This window comes from Schistocerca nitens, chromosome 1, assembly GCF_023898315.1.
Source record: "Schistocerca nitens isolate TAMUIC-IGC-003100 chromosome 1, iqSchNite1.1, whole genome shotgun sequence".
Classification (NCBI taxonomy): Eukaryota; Metazoa; Arthropoda; class Insecta; order Orthoptera; family Acrididae; genus Schistocerca; species Schistocerca nitens.
Window position 1 is genome coordinate 1,267,833,168 of NC_064614.1, and position 18,329 is coordinate 1,267,851,496.

The following is an 18,329-nucleotide window of genomic DNA, read 5'->3' on the forward strand; positions in this document are numbered from 1 at the left end:
CATTGTACATCTAGGAACCAGTGAGCTTCGATTTATTTTATTGCACTCCTGCTTGTATGTTGTGCTTAGAATATTTATTGATGTGAAACAAATACTAACAAAGAGATAGAGGGGCTGGCCAGTACTTACCTCAGGTCAGTACAGCCGATAGATACACAAAAAACAGAACCAAAAATTTATGTTCCTAGCTTTCGGAGTAAATGTTCCTTCATCAGGGAGGAGAGAGCGGAAAGAAAGGGAAGAAGGGAAAATGGATTTAGTTACTCACAACCCAGGTTATGAAGCAACAGGGAAAGGAAAACAGGGAGGGTAGCAAGGATGGAGGCATGGTTGTCAGAGGGAAGCCAAAGATATTCTACTGTAAGTACTGTGCCAGCTTCAAAACAAAGAGGATGCATACAGAAGTAAAGAGGTATACAGTATAAAGATAAACACAACTATGTAGGATGAAAAGATGCGTGAATGGCTAAAGAGGAAAGGGAAAGAGGAGAAGACTGAAGAGTAAATGGGAGTGAGGTTGTTTAACGTAGGTTCAGTCCAGGGGGATGGCGGGATGAAAGGATGTGTTGGAGTGCAAGTTCCCATCTCCGCAGTTCAGAAGGACTGGTGTTGGGTGGGAGAAGCCAAATGGCATATACGGTGTAGCAGGTTCCTAGGTCCATAGAATTATGCTGGAGGGCATGCTCTGCTACTGGGTATTGTACATCTCCTAGGCGGACAGTTAGTCTGTGTCCGTTCATGCGCTCAGCCAGTTTAGTTGTTGTCATACCGATGTCAAAGGCTGTGCAGTGCAGGCATGTCAGCTGATAAATGACATGTGTAGTTTCACACGTGGCCCTGCCTTGAACTGTGTATGTTTCACCAGTAGCGGGGCTGGAGTAGGTGGTTGTGGGGGGATGCATTGGGCAGGTTTTGCAGCGGGGTCAGTTACAGGGGTAGGAAGCACTGGGTAGAGAAGGTAGTCTGGGAATATTGTAGGGTTTAACAAGGATGTTACGGAGGTTAGGGGGGCGACGAAAGGCAGCTCTGGGTGGTGTGGGGAGAATTTTGTCAAGGGATGATCTCATTTCAGGGGTTGACTTGAGAAAGTCATATCCCTGGAGGAGTAATTTGTTGATGTATTCGAGGCCAGGATAATATTGGGTGACAAGGGGGTGCTTCTGTGTGGTCTGGGGGTAGGAACATTGTTGTTGGACGGGGAGGAATGTATTGCTCGGGAGATCTGTTTGTGGACAAGGTCTGCAGGATAGTTGCGGGAGAGGAAAGCACTAGTCAGGTTATTGGTGTAATTGCTGAGGGCTTCGTCACTGGAGCAGATACGTTTGCCACGAATACCTATGCTGTAGGGAAGGGAGCGTTTGATGTGGAATGGATGGCAGCTATCAAAGTGAAGGTACTGTTGTTTGTTTGTGGGTTTGATATGGACAGAGGTGTGGATGTGAGCTTCAACAGGATGAAGGTCAACATCCAGGAAGGTGGCTTGGGTTTTGGAGAAGGACCAGGTGAAATTCAGATTCGAAAAGGAGTTGAGGTTATGGAGGAAATTAAGGAGTGTTTCTTCACCATGAGTCCAGACCACAAAGATGTCATCTATAAACCTATACCAGGCCAGGGGAAGCAGCTGTTAGGTCTTCAGGAAAGCCTCCTCCATGCGGCCCATGAACAGGTTGGCATAGGACTGAGCCATCCTGGTTCCCATGGCCTTTCCCCTGTTTGTTTGTAGGTCTGGCGTTCAAAAGTGAAGTAATTATGGGTGAGGATGAAGTTGGTAAGTATGATAAGGAACGAGGTTTTTGGAAGATCTTCGGGTGGGCGTTGGGAGAGGTAGTGCTCAAGGGCAGAGAGGCCATGGGTATGTGGGATGTTTGTGTAAAGGGATGTAGCATCTATGGTGACAAGAAAGGTTTCAGGTAGGAGAGGAGTGGGAATGGATTTGAGGCGTTCTAGGAAGTGGTTTGTGTCTTTGATGTAGGGTGGGAGTGTGCGGGTGATAGGTTGGAGGTGTTGGCCTACCAGAGCTGAGATACGTTCTGTTGGGGCTTTGAAGCCTGCTACAATGGGACGGCCAGGATGGTTCTCTTTGTGGATTTTGGGTAATAGGTAGAAGGTAGGGGTACGTGGCTCTGATGGAGTGAGTAAGTCTATGGAAGCCATTGTGAGGCCTTGTGAGGGACCTTGGATTTTTAGGATTTTCTGCAGCTCAGTCTGGATGGAGGACATGGGATCCTGGGTAACAGCTTTGTAGGTTGAGGTGTCGCAGTCATTCTGCCACATACTCCACACGGTCAAGTACCACAGTTGTGGTGCCTTTATCCGCCGGGAGGATGACAATAGAGCGGTCTGTTTTCAGCTCCTTAGTGGCACGGGATTCGGCTGGGGTGTTGTCAGGATGTTCTTCCATTAATCATTTAGATCACCTATATGGTCCACATCCTTCATTGTTTTGTCCCTTTTGTTAGGTATCACTTACATCTGTCATCTAAACACTTTCCTTCTTCAGTGTTTTATATATACATAAATAAATATTTTCGTCACGAACTGTGCTAGTTTCATTTTCCTCCTATTATCTTGTTCCGTTTATAGTCCACTTGTCTTTTTTATTTATTGATTTATTTATTTAACATTCCATTGTTTTAATGTTCGTTATTCGCTGTTTTCCAGCCAACAATACCAGTATCATCCATTTCTGTCGATTTCGTGTTGCTGGTGAAATTTTTGTGCCATTGGCTATCTTTTTTGCCACAGGAAAATTTTTTTGGGACATTTCTGCGCCACCCGCGAACTTTTTTGCGCCACTCGCGATCTTTTTTGCGCCACTCGCGATCTTTTTTGCGCCACTCGCGATCTTTTTTGCGCCACTCGCGATCTTTTTTGCGCCACTCGCGATCTTTTTTGCGCCACTCGCGATCTTTTTTGCGCCACTCGCGATCTCTGTTTTTGAGCAACGTGTGTTCTTTTCCCCTGATCTGGACATAACTTGCTTGGTCTGGTCAACTTTTTCCGTATTTTTCTTATTTAGTGGTCTTCCTTTGGTATTGAACATTACCAACACAATTTCTTTCTTTCTCGTTCTTCCTTCCGTGTTTTATTCCTTCTTATGATTACTATTTTAACTTTAGTTATTTAATTTCCCTAACCACCAGTTACCCACTATGTACCCTAATCCTATACCACATTATTTACATTCATTCCGGAAACATGCATTCACCGTAGCCAAATTGGAATCCCACATCCTTTTCCTCCTGTCCTGCTTAACCTTTGGAATTACCCCTAAAGGACTTACCTTAAAAGTTCCCATCTCTGGGTGCAATTCCTCCTTCCACCAGTCTCTCCTGGACTTCCAGAACCTTCAATCCTTAGCCCTTACCCAACTTGTCCTGGATCTCTACACTACTTCATGTAACCACCACTCCCAACAACTCCTATCTCTCTTCAAAGTCCTCCATCTCTCAAACCCTTGCTTGGAGAACACACTCAGGAACATCATCCTAGAAGCCAGCTGCAAACTTGAGTTCCATGCCACACACTACCTGAAAAAACTAGCCACAGTGCTAGTGCAACACCTAAGAAGTGGGGTCCCTCTCCCTATCCCTCACAAACACCAACCACAACAGAACCTTCAACAACCCCCCCCCCCCCCATAGCCAACAAACCTAGCCTAGCCATCCTACTCAATCTCCCCATCCCAGTACATACCCCACACAGACCAAATCTCAACTATAACCACAGTCAAATGCCACATATCACCAGTCCCAACTCAGTTCTAAACCTCTCATCCAGATCCCTCTCTCCTCCAGAGACATCTGTTCTATCAAAAGCTTAACCTTTAGCCCAACGCCTAAATTCAACCACACTGCCCTGGTTGAAGATCTCCTCTCATTCACCCGGAACCTCAACTGGAAATATCACTTCACTACCCAAACACAGCCCCCAATTACTGGACCCAGTGTTGAACCTTGTCTAGAACAGTTCCGACCGCCTTCTCAAAGGGATCCTCCTCCCCTCCCCCAAAACCATCCCTTGCAGTCATTTCAAGAATTCCTCACATCCAGTGTTGCCTCTCAGTCCTTCTTGAAGAACATCCCGACAACCCCCAACATCACCCCAGCTGAATCCCGTGCCATTAAGGAGCTGAAAACAGACCGCTCTATTGTCATCCTCCCGGTGGATAAAGGCTCCACAACTGTGGTACTTGACCGTGTGGAGTATGTGGCAGAAGGACTGCGTCAACTATCCGACACAACCTACAAAGCTGTTATCCAGGATCCCATTCCCTCCATCCAGACTGAGCTGCAGAAAATCCTAAAAATCCAAGGTCCCTCACAAAGCCTCACAACGGCTTCCATAGACTTACTCACTCCACCAGAGCCACGTACCCCTACCTTCTACCTATTACCCAAAATCCACAAAGAGAACCATCCTGGCCGTCCCATTGTAGCAGGCTTCAAAGCCCCAACAGAACGTATCTCAGCTTTGGTAGGCCAACACCTCCAACCTATCACCAGCAGACTCCCATCCTACATCAAAGACACAAACCACTTCCTAGAACGCCTCAAACCCATTCCCACTCCTCTCCCACCTGAAACCTTTCTTGTCACCATAGATGCTACATCCCTTTACACAAACATCCCACATACCCATGGCCTCTCTGCCCTTGAGCACTACCTCTCCCAATGCCCACCCGAAGATCTTCCAAAAACCTCGTTCCTTATCGCACTTACCAACTTCATCCTCACCCGTAAATACTTCACTTTTGAATGCCAGACCTACAAACAAACAGAGGAATGGCCATGGGAACCAGGATGGCTCCGTCCTATGCCAACCTCTTCATGGGCCGCATGGAGGAGGCTTTCCTGAAGACCCAACAGCTGCTTCCCTTGGCCTGGTATAGGTTTATAGATGACATCTTTGTGGTCTGGACTCATGGTGAAGAAACACTCCTTAATTTCCTCCATAACCTCAACTCCTTTTCGAATCTGAATTTCACCTGGTCCTTCTCCAAAACCCAAGCCACCTTCCTGGATGTTGACCTTCATCTTGTTGAAGCTCACATCCACACCTCTGTCCATATCAAACCCACAAACAAACAACAGTACCTTCACTTTGATAGCTGCCATCTATTCCACATCAAACGCTCCCCTCCCTACAGCCTAGGTATTCGTGGCAAACGTATCTGCTCCAGTGACGAATCCCTCAACAATTACACCAATAACCTGACCAGTGGTTTCCTCTCCCGCAACTATCCTGCAGACCTTGTCCACAAACAGATCTCCCGAGCAATACATTCCTCCCCGTCCAACAACAATGTTCCTACCCCCAGACCACACAGAAGCATCCTCCTTGTCACCCAATATTATCCTGTCCTCGAATACATCAACAAATTACTCCGCCAGGGATATGACTTTCTCAAGTCAACCCCTGAAATGAGATCATCCCTTGACAAAATTCTCCCCACACCACCCAGAGTTGCCTTTCGTCGCCCCCCTAACCTCCGTAACATCCTTGTTAAACCCTACAATATTCCCAGACTACCTTCTCTACCCACTCCAGCCCCGCTACTGGTAAAACATACACAGTTCAAGGCAGGGCCACGTGTGAAACTACACATGTCATTTATCAGCTGACATGCCTGCACTGCACAGCCTTTGACATCGGTATGACAACAACTAAACTGGCTGAGCGCATGAACGGACACAGACTAACTGTCCGCCTAGGAGATGTACAATACCCAGTAGCAGAGCATGCCCTCCAGCATAATTCTATGGACCTAGGAACCTGCTACACCATATATGCCATTTGGCTTCTCCCACCCAACACCAGTCCCTCTGAACTGCGGAGATGGGAACTTGCACTCCAACACATCCTTTCATCCCGCCATCCCCCTGGACTGAACCTACGTTAAACAACCTCACTCCCATTTACTCTTCAGTCTTCTCCTCTTTCCCTTTCCTCTTTAGCCATTCACGCATCTTTTCATCCTACATAGTTGTGTTTATCTTTATACTATATACCTCTTTACTTCTGTATGCATCCTCTTTGTTTTGAAGCTGGCACAGTACTTACAGTAGAATATCTTTGGCTTCCCTCTGACAACCATGCCTCCATCCTTGCTACCCTCCCTGTTTTCCTTTCCCTGTTGCTTCATAACCTGGGTTGTGAGTAACTAAATCCACTTTCCCTTCTTCCCTTTCTTTCCCCTCTCTCCTCCCTGATGAAGGAACATTTACTCCGAAAGCTAGGAACATAAATTTTCGGTTCTGTTTTTTGTGTATCTATCGGCTGTACTGAGCTGAGGTAAGTACTGGCCAGCCCCTCTATCTCTTTGTTAGTATTTGTTTCACATCTTTATATGAGATTTTCCATTAATCATTTAGAATATTTATTTTCATCTTAATCTCTTCTTGCATAATATATGACTGGGAAAGATGCAGCAGCTCTGCCATTTTGTTAATTGCCAGTGCTCTCAAATGCACAGCAAAGCATCAATACAAACAACGTCTGCTGTCTTGTCAAATCTGCCAACAATTGAAACTTCCCTCAAACACAGCAAACACACGCTACATTTAACAAACATATCACCATACACAGTCAAATATTTAACAAACTTAGTAAAGTTTAACAAATTATTTGATCGTGTGACAGGACCTTTATCCTTGGCAACGGCAAGTTAAGACTCTACAAAAGTCCTATTATCATCATGTGACTATTTGGTAAGGCCCTTGTCAGTAACTGTGGAGAGAAATGTGTTTTACAACAACTGCCTCTGGTAAACTTTTAGGATATAACATAAAAATACCAGGACTCCTATGAACCATGAATCTTGCTGAGGTGCAGTGGTCTCTGTGCCTCTATGATACAGACAGCCCTATCATAGGTGAAACAACTACAGAGAGGTATATGTGGAGAGGCTACACAAATTTGTAGTTCCTGAAGCAGTACTCAATGTTTATAGGGGCAACAGTCTGAAGTACTGACTGACCTGTCCTAGCTATGTTGATATCAAACTATCAAACTGCAAACACCTGTTCTGCCCCCCCCCCCCCCCCCCCACGTCCCCTTTCCCTGGGGACATGCAGCTCTGCTGTTGGGCTAATGATGATGGCAGTCACTTGAGTAAAATATGCCAAAAGAAGAACAGTTCCTCAACTGGATCTCCAGACAGTGATTATCAGGCACATGCTATCCATCAGGAAAAAAAAAAGTCATTCTGTGTGTCGGAGCATGGAATGTTAGATCCTTTAGTAAGGTGAGTTTAAAAAGGGAAATGGATTCACTCAAAATGGATATAGAGGAAGAATAGGACTTCTGGCTAATGTGAGTACAGGCTAATAAACACAAAATCAAATAGGGGTCACGCAGGAGTAGGCCTAATAATGAATAAGAAAACAGGAATGCAGGTAAGTTACAATGAACAGCATAGTGAATGCATTATCATACACAAGACATAGACACAAAGTCAACACCTACCACATTAGCACAAATCTATATGTCTACATGTTCTACAGAAGATGAAGCGATTGAAGGAACATATGATGATATAAAAGATATTATCCACATGATTGAAAGAGAGACAAACTAATTGTGATGGAAGAATGTAATTTGAGTGCAGGAAAGGAAAGAGGAGAAATAGTAGTGGGAGAGTTAGGATTGGCAGAAAGGGAAAAACACATAAGCTGCCTGGCAGAAATTTACACACAGCATGATTTAATCATTTCCAACAGGTGGTTTAGGAATCATGAAAGGTAGTTGTATATGTGGAAGAGACCTAAAGGCAACAGAAGGCTTCAGATAAAGAAAGCCAGAAATTTTGAATTCAAATTTTAAACTGCAAACCATTTCCAAGAGCAGATGCACGGTCAAGTCCTAATTGATTGGTTATGAACTGCAGATTAAAACTGAAGAAACTGCCAAAAGGGAGGAAATTTAGGAAATGGCACCAGGATAAACTGAAAAAACTGTTTGTGGTGGAGATTTTCAAATCGTGAGAAACAGGGGAAAGAAATACAATACACAACAAATGAGTAACTTTGGGAGATGAAATAGTAAGAGCAACAGAAGATCAAAAAGGCAAGGCCCAGTAAAAATACTTGACAACAGGAGAAAATGTAAAAATGCAATGAACGAAGCATGTGAAACAGAAAATGGATGTCTAAAAACTGAAACTGTTAGAATTTGCAAAATGGCTGGAGGACAAATGCAAGGCTCTACAAACATGCATTGCGAGAGGGAAGATAGATGCTGTCAACAGCAAAAGTAAAGAGGTCTTTGGAGAAAAGAGAAGCAGCTGGTGAATACAAGAGCTCAGATGGCATGCCAGTACTAAGTAAAGAAGGGAAAACTGAAAGATGAAAGAAATATACAAAACGACTATACAAGGAAAACATACTTGAAGACAATATTAACAGTGAAGGGGGAGGATGTAAATGAATATGAATTGGGAAATACGACAGAGCACTAAAATACCTAAGGTGAAACGAGGACCAAGGAAGAGACAACATTTACTCATAATTATTGAAATCCTTGGGATGTCAGCTTTGACAAAACTATTCTACCTGATTTGTATGATATATGACTAGCAAATTAACCTCAAACTTCAAGAAGAATGCAATAATTACAGTTTTGAAGAAAACAGATGCTGTCAGGTGTGAATTAAACTGAACTATCACTTTAATACACTACGCTTGCAAAATACTGGCATGAATTATTTACATAAGTATGGAATAACTGACAGAGGTTGACCATGGGGAAGATCAATTTGAGTTTAGGAAAAATGTAGGAACACATGAGGCAATAGAGACACCACGACTTATTTTAGAAGATAGGCTAAAGGTAAGTAAACCTATATTTATAGGATATGTAGATTCAGAGAAAGTTTTTGACAATGCTGACTGGATTACACTGTTTGAAATTCTGAACATAACAGTCTGGATAAAATACAGAGAGTGAAAGTTTATTTGCAACATATATAGAAACCAGACTGTAGACACACCAGTCTAAGGACACAAAACAGAAGCAGTGATAGAGTACAAAGTGAGACAGGGTTGTAATCTACCTGAAGTGTCATTCAATCCATCCACAGATCACGCAGAAAGGGGATCAAGGAGAAATCGGAAAAAGGAAATAAAGTTCAGAGAGAATAAATTAAAACTTTGATGTTTGCTGATGACTTTGTAATTCTTTTGTGGAGGGAAATGGATTGGAAGATCAGTTGAATGCAACTGTTATTTTCTTTGAAATGGATTATAAGATGAACAACAAAATTAAACAAAGTTAATGGAAATAGTCAATTTAAATCAGGCAATGCTGAGGGACTTAAATTATGAAATGAGACACTAAAAGTATGTGATGATATTTGCTATATGGGCAACAACATAATGTAATGGCCAAGGAAGATGGGTTATAAAACAGAGCGGCAATAGCAAGAACATCATTTCTGAAAAAAGGAACTTTGTTAACATCAGATATTTTTTAAGAGTTTGGGGATCTTTACTGGTGGTGTATGTCTGGAATCAAGCCTTGTATGGAAGTGAAATGTGGACGATAAACAGTTCAGATGAGGGGAACAGAAGCTTTCAAAATGTGATGGTGCAGAAGAATACTGAGGATTAAAGGAGTAGATCAAATACCTTTTGAGTAGGTTCAGAAACTAACAGGGGAAAACCTAACTAAATGAAGAGATCAGTTGACAGGATATAACAGGTGGCATCAAGGGATTGCCAGTTTTGTAATGGAGGGAAAAGCTGTGAGTAAAAATTGTAGAAAGCGACCACAGCTTGAGTACATTAAGCAGGTTCAAATGGAATAAGTGAAAAGGGTTGCACACGATAGACTAGCTAACAGGGCTGCATCAAACCAGTCTTCATACTGAAGACAACCAAAACAACAACAACAACAACAGCTACAGCAACAATTATATTGTTTCATAATCTGTTAAATCACTTCTCCTCTTTATTTGGGTAATGAGCAGGTGTTGTACTTTGTGTTTGTGCAGAACTGTGTACATTGTCCCACTAACACTTAGTGAAAATTAGCTCTTGCTCTCCCTCTACGATTTTTACCCTCCACGCTGCCCTCCAATGCTAAATTTGTGATCCCTTGATGCCTCAGAACATGTCCTACCAACCGGTCCCTTCTTCTTGTCAAGTTGTGCCACAAACTCCTCTTCTCCCCAATTCTATTCAATACCTCCTGATTAGTTATGTGATCTACCCATTTAAACTTCAGCATTCTTCTGTACCACCACATTTCAAAAGCTTCTATTCTCTTCTTGTCCAAACTATTTATCGTCCATGTTTCAATTCCATACATGGCTGCACTCCATACAAATACTTTCAGAAACAACTTCCTGACATTTAAATCTATACTCGATGTTAACAAATTTCTCTTCTTCAGAAACACTTTCCTTGCCATTGCCAGTCTACATTTTATATCCTCTCTACTTCGACCATCATCAGTTCTTTTGCTCCCCAAATAGCAAAACTCCTTTACTACTTTAAGTGTCTCATTTCCTAATTGAATTCCCCCAGCATCACCCGACTTAATTCAGCTACATTCCATTATCCTTGTTTTGCTTTTGTTGATTTTCATCTTATATCCTCCTTTCAAGACAGTGTCCTTTGCATTCAACTGCTCTTCCAAGTCCTTTGCTGTCTCTGACAGAATTATAATGTCATCGGCGAACCTCAACGTTTATATTTCTTCTCCATGGACTTTAATACCTACTCCGAATTTTTCTTTTGTTTCCTTTACTGCTTGCTTAATATACAGATTGAATAACATCGGGGAAAGGCTACAACCCTGTCTTACTCCCTTCCCAACCACTGCTTCCCTTTCATGCCCCTCGACTCTGACAACTGCCATCTGGTTTCTGTACAAATTGTAAATAGCCTTTCGCTCCCTGTATTTTACCCCTGCCACCTTTAGAATTTGAAAGAGAGTATTCCAGTCAACATTGTCAAAAGCTTTCTCTAAGTCTACAAATGCTAGAAATGTAGGTTTACCTTTCCTTAATCTATTTTCTAAGATAAGTCGTAGAGTCTGTACTGCCTCACGTGTTCCAATATTTCTGCGGAATCCAAACTGATCTTCACTGAGGTCGGCTTCCACCAGTTTTTCCATTCGTCTGTAAAGAATTTGTGTTAGTATTTTGCAGCTGTGACTCATTAAACTGATAATTCGGTAATTTTCACATCTGTCAAAACCTGCTTTCTTTGGGATTGGAATTATTATATTCTTCTTGAAGTCTGAGGGTATTTCGCCTGTCTCATACATCTTGCTCACCAGATGGTAGAGTTTTGTCAGGACTGGCTCTCCCAAGGCCGTCAGTAGTTCCAATGGAATGTTGTCTACTCTTGGGGCCTTGTTTCGACTCAGGTCTTTCAGTGCTCTGTCAAATTCTTCACGCAGTATTGTATCTCCCATTTCATCTTCATCTACATCCTCTTTCATTTCCATAATATTGTCCTCAAGTACATCGCCCTTGTATAGACCCTCTATATACTCCTTCCACCTTTCTGCTTTCCTTTCTTTGCTTAGAACTGGGTTTCCATCAACGCTCTTGATATTCATAAAAGTGGCTCTCTTTTCTCCACAGGTCTCTTTTAATTTTCCTGTAGGCAGTATCTATCTGACCCCTAGTGAGATAAGCCTCTACATCCTTACATTTGCCCTCTAGCCATACTTGCTTAGCCATTTTGCACTTCCTATCGATCTCATTTTTGAGATGTTTGTATTCCTTTTTGCCTGCTTCATTTACTGCATTTTTATATCCTCCTTTCATCAATTAAATTCAATATTTCTTCTGTTACCCAAGGATTTCTACTAGCCCTCATCTTTTTACCTACTTGATTCTCTGCTACCTTCACTATTTCATCTCTCAAAGCTTCCCATTGTTCTTCTACTATATTTCTTTCCCCCATTCTTGTCAATCATTCCCTTCTCCTCAAATTTCCACCTTTTTGCAGTTTCTTCAGTTTTAATCTACAGTTCATAACCAATAGATTGTGGTCGTAGTCCACATCTGCCCCTGGAAATGTCTTACAATTTAAAATCTGGTTCCTAAATCTCTGTCTTACCATTATATAATCTATCTGATACCTTCTAGTATCTCCAGGATTCTTCCATGTATACAACCTTCTTTTATGATTCTTGAACCAAGTGTTGGCTATGATTAAGTTACGCTCTGTGCAAAATGCTACCAGACGGCTTCCGCTTTCATTTCTCTCCCCCAATCCATATTCACCCACTATTTTTCCTTCTCTCCCTTTTCCTATTCTCAAATTCCAGTCACCCATGACTATGTTGTATGTGTCATTAATTTCTGTGTAATGACTGAAGTTAATATTTTGTATATTGTTGGTAGGCATGTTATGGGGTGATATTTTGCTGGGTTTGCTGTGTCCGCTTGATCTTTAGGTTTCAGATAAGTTATTCCATGTGTAAGTGTATGGGTCTGCAATGTAACTGTTAAATAATTTAGTCAGATGTGAATGTGTTATTATTATTATTATTATTATTATTATTGAGATGCTAAATATATCCTCACAATCTTATTTCATATTATTTTAGTAACTACTTACCTTGATTTTTCTGTCCAAACATGTTCAATGCAAAGTTCTGGATACAATGGTTTCGGTACAACATGGTAGTCAGTAGCCTGACTGACTGTCAGTCTTGAGTCTGCAAGAGAGAGGGGGCTACCAGATGGACGACGGACAGAACGGCAAGAAGAGGCTGGTGATAACAGTGCAAATGCCTCACCTGGAGATGCTGCACGGTTCCTGCATGATAAAAAGGCACATTTTTAACTAGTTGTTAAAAATTAAAAATTATCCTTCAAATGACAAGGCTTATCAAGACCACACTGAAACAATGAGGGCAGTATGTTATTAAAATGTCTAAAATTGGTGCAATGACAATAAAAACAAAAAAGCACAATTGTTCTTGCCTACTCACACTAATCCTACAAATCCAAACATCCATATTCTAAAATTATTGATATTGCCTCAATTTAAAGTAGATTACCGAAAAGCAGAAAGGCTAACAAAACAGGATATTCAACAGTAAATTAGGTTATTGTATATGATCAACCACTTACCAAATACACAAATGAACCAATCATCTTAGAAATGTACAATAAGGAAAGATCATTTAAAAACAGGAATTTTATTAAAACTTTTATATACATGTACACACAACAAATGGTTTTTTACAATATGTCACAATGTTATTGAGATGTGTAATTAATATGTCTGGACCTGCTGAATAATTCATGAGACATGGCCAGGCACCACATATTGATGCGGGGCTGGTGATAGCAATGATGATGGCTGACTTCGGGCGTGTTGCGCTGATATCAGTTGGAACTATCAATACGTAGGGTTTCACAAAGCAGGTCTTACCACTGAGCAGGAATACGAAGTGGTGGTTTGCTTAGCTGATTAGTGACAGTGTAGGGGACCAGGCCTTGGGTTGCATGTGGTCACACACTTGGGCAGAAGAACCAGGCCAGGCCCTTTCCTATGATAGTATCCAACAGCAGGTGCCCAAGTCTAACCAATGTCTCCATCTATTTAGAAACTTCCCCAACTAGCCAACAAAATATAGCTTTCAATGTCCCAGAAAGCATGTTTACTAGGTATCGGAAGAAAACAATAGTCACAACAATACATAAAACTGGAACTTGCACATTTGCAAATATTCTTCATTAAACCATGCAGTCAATAACATGAAATACATCAACTTGAGGTACATACAGGGTGTCTCTCCTAAGAGTTGTCACGTGCATTTTCTCTGGTGTTTCAGCAGATATTTGCAATTTCGTTTTTGTGTCATGTAAATGGAGTCTACATGCCCATTTGATAAAACAACCTCGCATTAATCTAGAGCAATATTTGTTTTATCAATACGCTTTAGTAGGAACAGGAAAAATCTCCTTAATAAGTACTCCAGCAGCAACAGCACTGTCTCGGCACCCGCTGATTGCTGGATTGCAGTTCATTCCTCATGTTTTAGTCCCTGTTAATACTTACTGATAAAACAAATATCAGACTTAACTAATTTGGGACCACTCTATCAAATGGGCACATCAAATTCCAAATTAAAAAGTGGTTTTGGTTGTAATCGGGAAGGTGCTTTATGTTGTTGACACTAGGCATCACATGAAGGACATGGCGAACATTAATTGTCCCGGCTGACACCATCTACACAATGCAAAAACGAAATTGCAAATATCTGCCAAAACATAACAGAAAATGTGCCTGATGACCCTTAGGAGAGACAATCAGTATATGGCGAACCAGAACTCTGCTGACAAACTTTCAGAGGTTATTGAGAGATATCTTCTGTATACTCTGGTATAAGGGGCCTCTGGCAGCTCATTAAAGAGTCATTGTATTTCATATGAGTGAGAATGGGTTGGTCAGAGTGGTCCTGGTTCCATGGCCAGCTGAGCTCAGTGAGCAGATATTACACCAATGTAATTCCTCTCCTGGGGGCATGTGAAGAGCCTAGTTGACGAGATTCTAAGCAATACACACACAGGCCTGGCTGCTGGGATTATCACAGCTGCAGAAGCAGTACTTCAAAACCCTAGAATTCTGGAGCATGTAAAACAGTCGATACTGCATTGCTGTACATGCTGCTGTGATCATGGTGATAACAATTTTGAACAATTCTGTGTGAGGAAAGTTTTACATTTGTTACGTGCTGTATTGCACACTGACAGAGCAATTTGAACACAAACTGAGCAAAATGTTGTATTTAATCATATGGTTGTTGAATTACTCTCTGTTGTGTACTTTATGTTTTGGTTTCTGCGTATTATAGGCATCTTCACTGCTGTAAAGGCATTTTCACAGAAACCAGGGTGATTGTGGTAATAAACTGAAAAAATCATAATCACATTATTACTTTGTAATGAGCCATCAGAGACCATAGGTCTCTTATACCAAAATACTTCGAAGTTTTCCTGAACAGACTCGGAGAGTTTGTTGGTGTAGTTCTGGTTCATTCAAATGATTTAATAGTAAAGAAGATTACTCACTGAATAGCAGAAACATGGAGTTGTTGACACACACCAAACAGAATGAAAACTTTCCTAGGTTTCTGAAGAAATCCCGACACAAACACCGTACATTTTGCTCACTAGACACACGATTGTAGTTCGGCATGTGGACTGGCTCTCAGAGCACTAGCCCGCGAAAGGCAAAGGTCCCGGGTTCGAGTCTCGGTCCGGCACACAGTTTTAATCTGACAGGAAGTTTCATATCAGCGCACACTCCACAGCAGAGTGAAAACCTCATTCTGGAATAAGGTAATAGTTAGCAGGACTATTGGAAATCATTCACCTAGCATATAAATGGGAAAATGCTCATAATGGATCCTTGTGGTGCACCAAACTTTACATTTCTTATCTTTGATCCTCCATGTCCAATTCCATCTCCAATACAACAACTAACTTCTGTACACTGTTGCTAATTTTTTACATATGACTATTACAATCATCTGTTTCCAGCTGACACCACTGTTTAAAAATATTGTTAACAGTGCAATATTTTCATAATTTGTCATCATGTGAACTATTGAGCTGTTGTATGCACCAGCTGGTACACAACGGCAGGTATTTAGGTCCTCTCACACCCTCAAATATCAAATTCCCCAAAAAAGAGCCAAAGAGAGCTAAGAGTTCTAGACTTACGTCATCATTACAGAAAAAAATTTACAGTGGGAGAGTGTTTGCTGCATATTTTCATTTTGCCCTTTTGAAAGAATTTCATCTGCTCCAGTTTCCTCTAGGTTACATGTAATTCTGTACCACATATAGTAAATATATCCATCACATTGGAGTGACAAGTTCTCCTGTACACTCACTACTGCACGTATATATGTCAGTTTCAATTGATAGTCCCTTAATTATATGTTTTTGACCACAGAAACAGATTTTTGACCATAGAAACAAATTATGTACCAAAAGCCATTGGTACCTAAGTCTCATAAACTTCCTTGATTATTGAGCATGGCAGTCATTCCATTACTTTTACCTTTTTAGTCTTCTGCATCTTCTCCACCTCTTCTACAGTTCTTATCACCCATAACAATTACATAAATTTGTGTTAATGATCAAAATATTCCTTGCTGCATGCACAGCTTTGCTTCATTTTCCTCTCTGGTATCCATTTTTTATTTATGGATTCTTTCGTTACTTCTTGGTAGAACAATTCCATATTTAATGTTTAATAATAAGTACACTGTTTCTGTTCTACTCATTTTTGTTTATTATTTCAAACTACTTCTCAGCTTATTAGGCAATCTTCAGGAAACCACTAACTAGCATCTGCAAAGGACACTGGTTCTTAGGTGACCAAGCATTATAGGCAAAGATATAATCACTTGCATGGATTGTTGTGCAACAAACTTGTTTCTAATTTTTGAAATTACACAACGGATAATGCTAAGTAAGCATAATAGATAATTAAATGGATCTTTTTTCTGAGATACTGTTGAAATGAGTACTTTCCATCTGTGTTGTGCAACAAACATTTTTTTGCATCTTTGTAAACTAAACTCTAGGCAATGGACAGTAGTACACACAATAATTAGAATACATAATTGTTACAGGACATATGGTTATGAGGCCACAACTGAGCACTAGCAACTTATATTGAGACACAAGCGTGTTTTACATTGTAAATAACATTTTTAAGCAATGGGCAATATTGAACACAGAGTACATGGTTAAAATACATAGTATCAAAGTATTACAAGTTATATTGTTGATGTTTTTGGGGTAAAGAACATGAAAGACTGTTGTGGTTTAGTTCCATGTAGCAGTATATGTCATTGTGACTGTTTGTGGGTATGTGGCTGGTTGATAGGAACATGCCGCATACCCAAAAACTGCCACAATGACACATACTGCTACACTGAATTAAACTACAATGGGCTTCTACATCTACTCCGCAATTCAGACTTAAGTGCCTGGCAGAGGGTTCATCGAACCCTTTTCATACTACTTCTCTACCATTCCACTCTTGAATGGCACGTGGTAAAAAGGAACACCTAAATCTTTCTGTTTGAGCTCTGATTTCTCTTATTTTATTATGATGATCATTTCTCCCTACGTAGATGGGTGTCTACAAAATATTTTCGCATTCGGAAGAGAAAGTTGGTGATTGAAATTTCGTAAATAGATCTCGCCGCAAAGAAAACCACCTTTGTTTCAGTGGCTGCCACCCCAACTCGCGTATCATATCAGTGACACTCTCACCCCTATTGTGTGATAACACCAAACAAGCTGCCCTTCTTTGCACTTTTTTGATGTCCTCCGTCAATCCAACCTGGTGAGGATCACACACCACACAGCAATAGAGGACGGACAAGTGTAATGTAGGCTGTCTCTTTAGTGGGTTCATCGCATCTTCTAAGTGTTCTGCCAACAAAGCACAGTCTTCGTTTCGCCTTCCTCACAATACTATCTATATGGTCTTTCCAATTTAAGTTGCTCGTAATAGTAATTCCTAGGTATTTAGTCAAACTGACAGCCCTTAGATTTGTGCGATTTATCATACACCCAAAATTTATCGGATTTCTTTTAGTACCCTTGTGGATGACCTCACACTTTTCTTTGTTTAGTGCCAATTGACACTTTTCGCACCATACAGAAATTCTCTCCAGATCATTTTGTAATTGGAATTGACCGTCTAACGATTTACTAGATGGTAAATTACAGTGTCATCTAGGGGGCTGGTCAGATTTTCACCTAGATCATTTACGTAAATCAGGAACAGCAGAGGGCCTATGACACTAAGTTGCGGAATGCCAGATATCACTTCTGTTCTACTCGATTATTTACCGTCTACCACTATGAATTGTGGCCTCTCTGAGAGGAAATCACGAATCCAGTCGCACAACTGAGACGATACTCCATATGCACGCAATTTGATTAATAGTATCAAAAGCCTTATGGAAATCTAGGAATATGGAATAAATCTGAGATCCCTTGTCAACAGCACTTATTACTTCATGGGAATAAAGAACTCTGCTTTCTTGCAGCGCCGATGTCTTCTGTTAGCACCGGACGCTTCTCCGAATATTTCACTGCTAGGAAGGGGAAATTTTCACTCTCTCTTCTTATTCAAAAATACACAAGAATGATATTTTCTGAATTTGTGTTGGTTATGTATCAACAAGTCGTTTTCTCCAAGGTGATTCATAATGTTCGAGTACAGTATATGCTCCAAGTCCTACTGCAAATTGAGGTCAGTGATAGGGGTCTGTAATTCAATGGGTTACTCCTATTTCCTTTCTTGAATATTGGTGTGACCTGTGCT

At 41.0% G+C, this 18,329-nt stretch overlaps 1 protein-coding gene across 2 annotated transcripts in view; it reads right to left on the bottom strand.

The window, feature by feature from the left end:
• Positions 1 to 18,329, bottom strand: part of LOC126201939 (anaphase-promoting complex subunit 1) — a 367,756-nt gene that overhangs the window by 300,024 nt on the left and 49,403 nt on the right. For both annotated transcript variants that reach the window (XM_049936824.1, XM_049936823.1), the window contains exon 8: positions 12,579 to 12,779. In XM_049936824.1, coding sequence (XP_049792781.1) covers positions 12,579 to 12,779 — 201 coding nt within the window. The remainder of the gene's footprint in view (positions 1 to 12,578; positions 12,780 to 18,329) is intronic.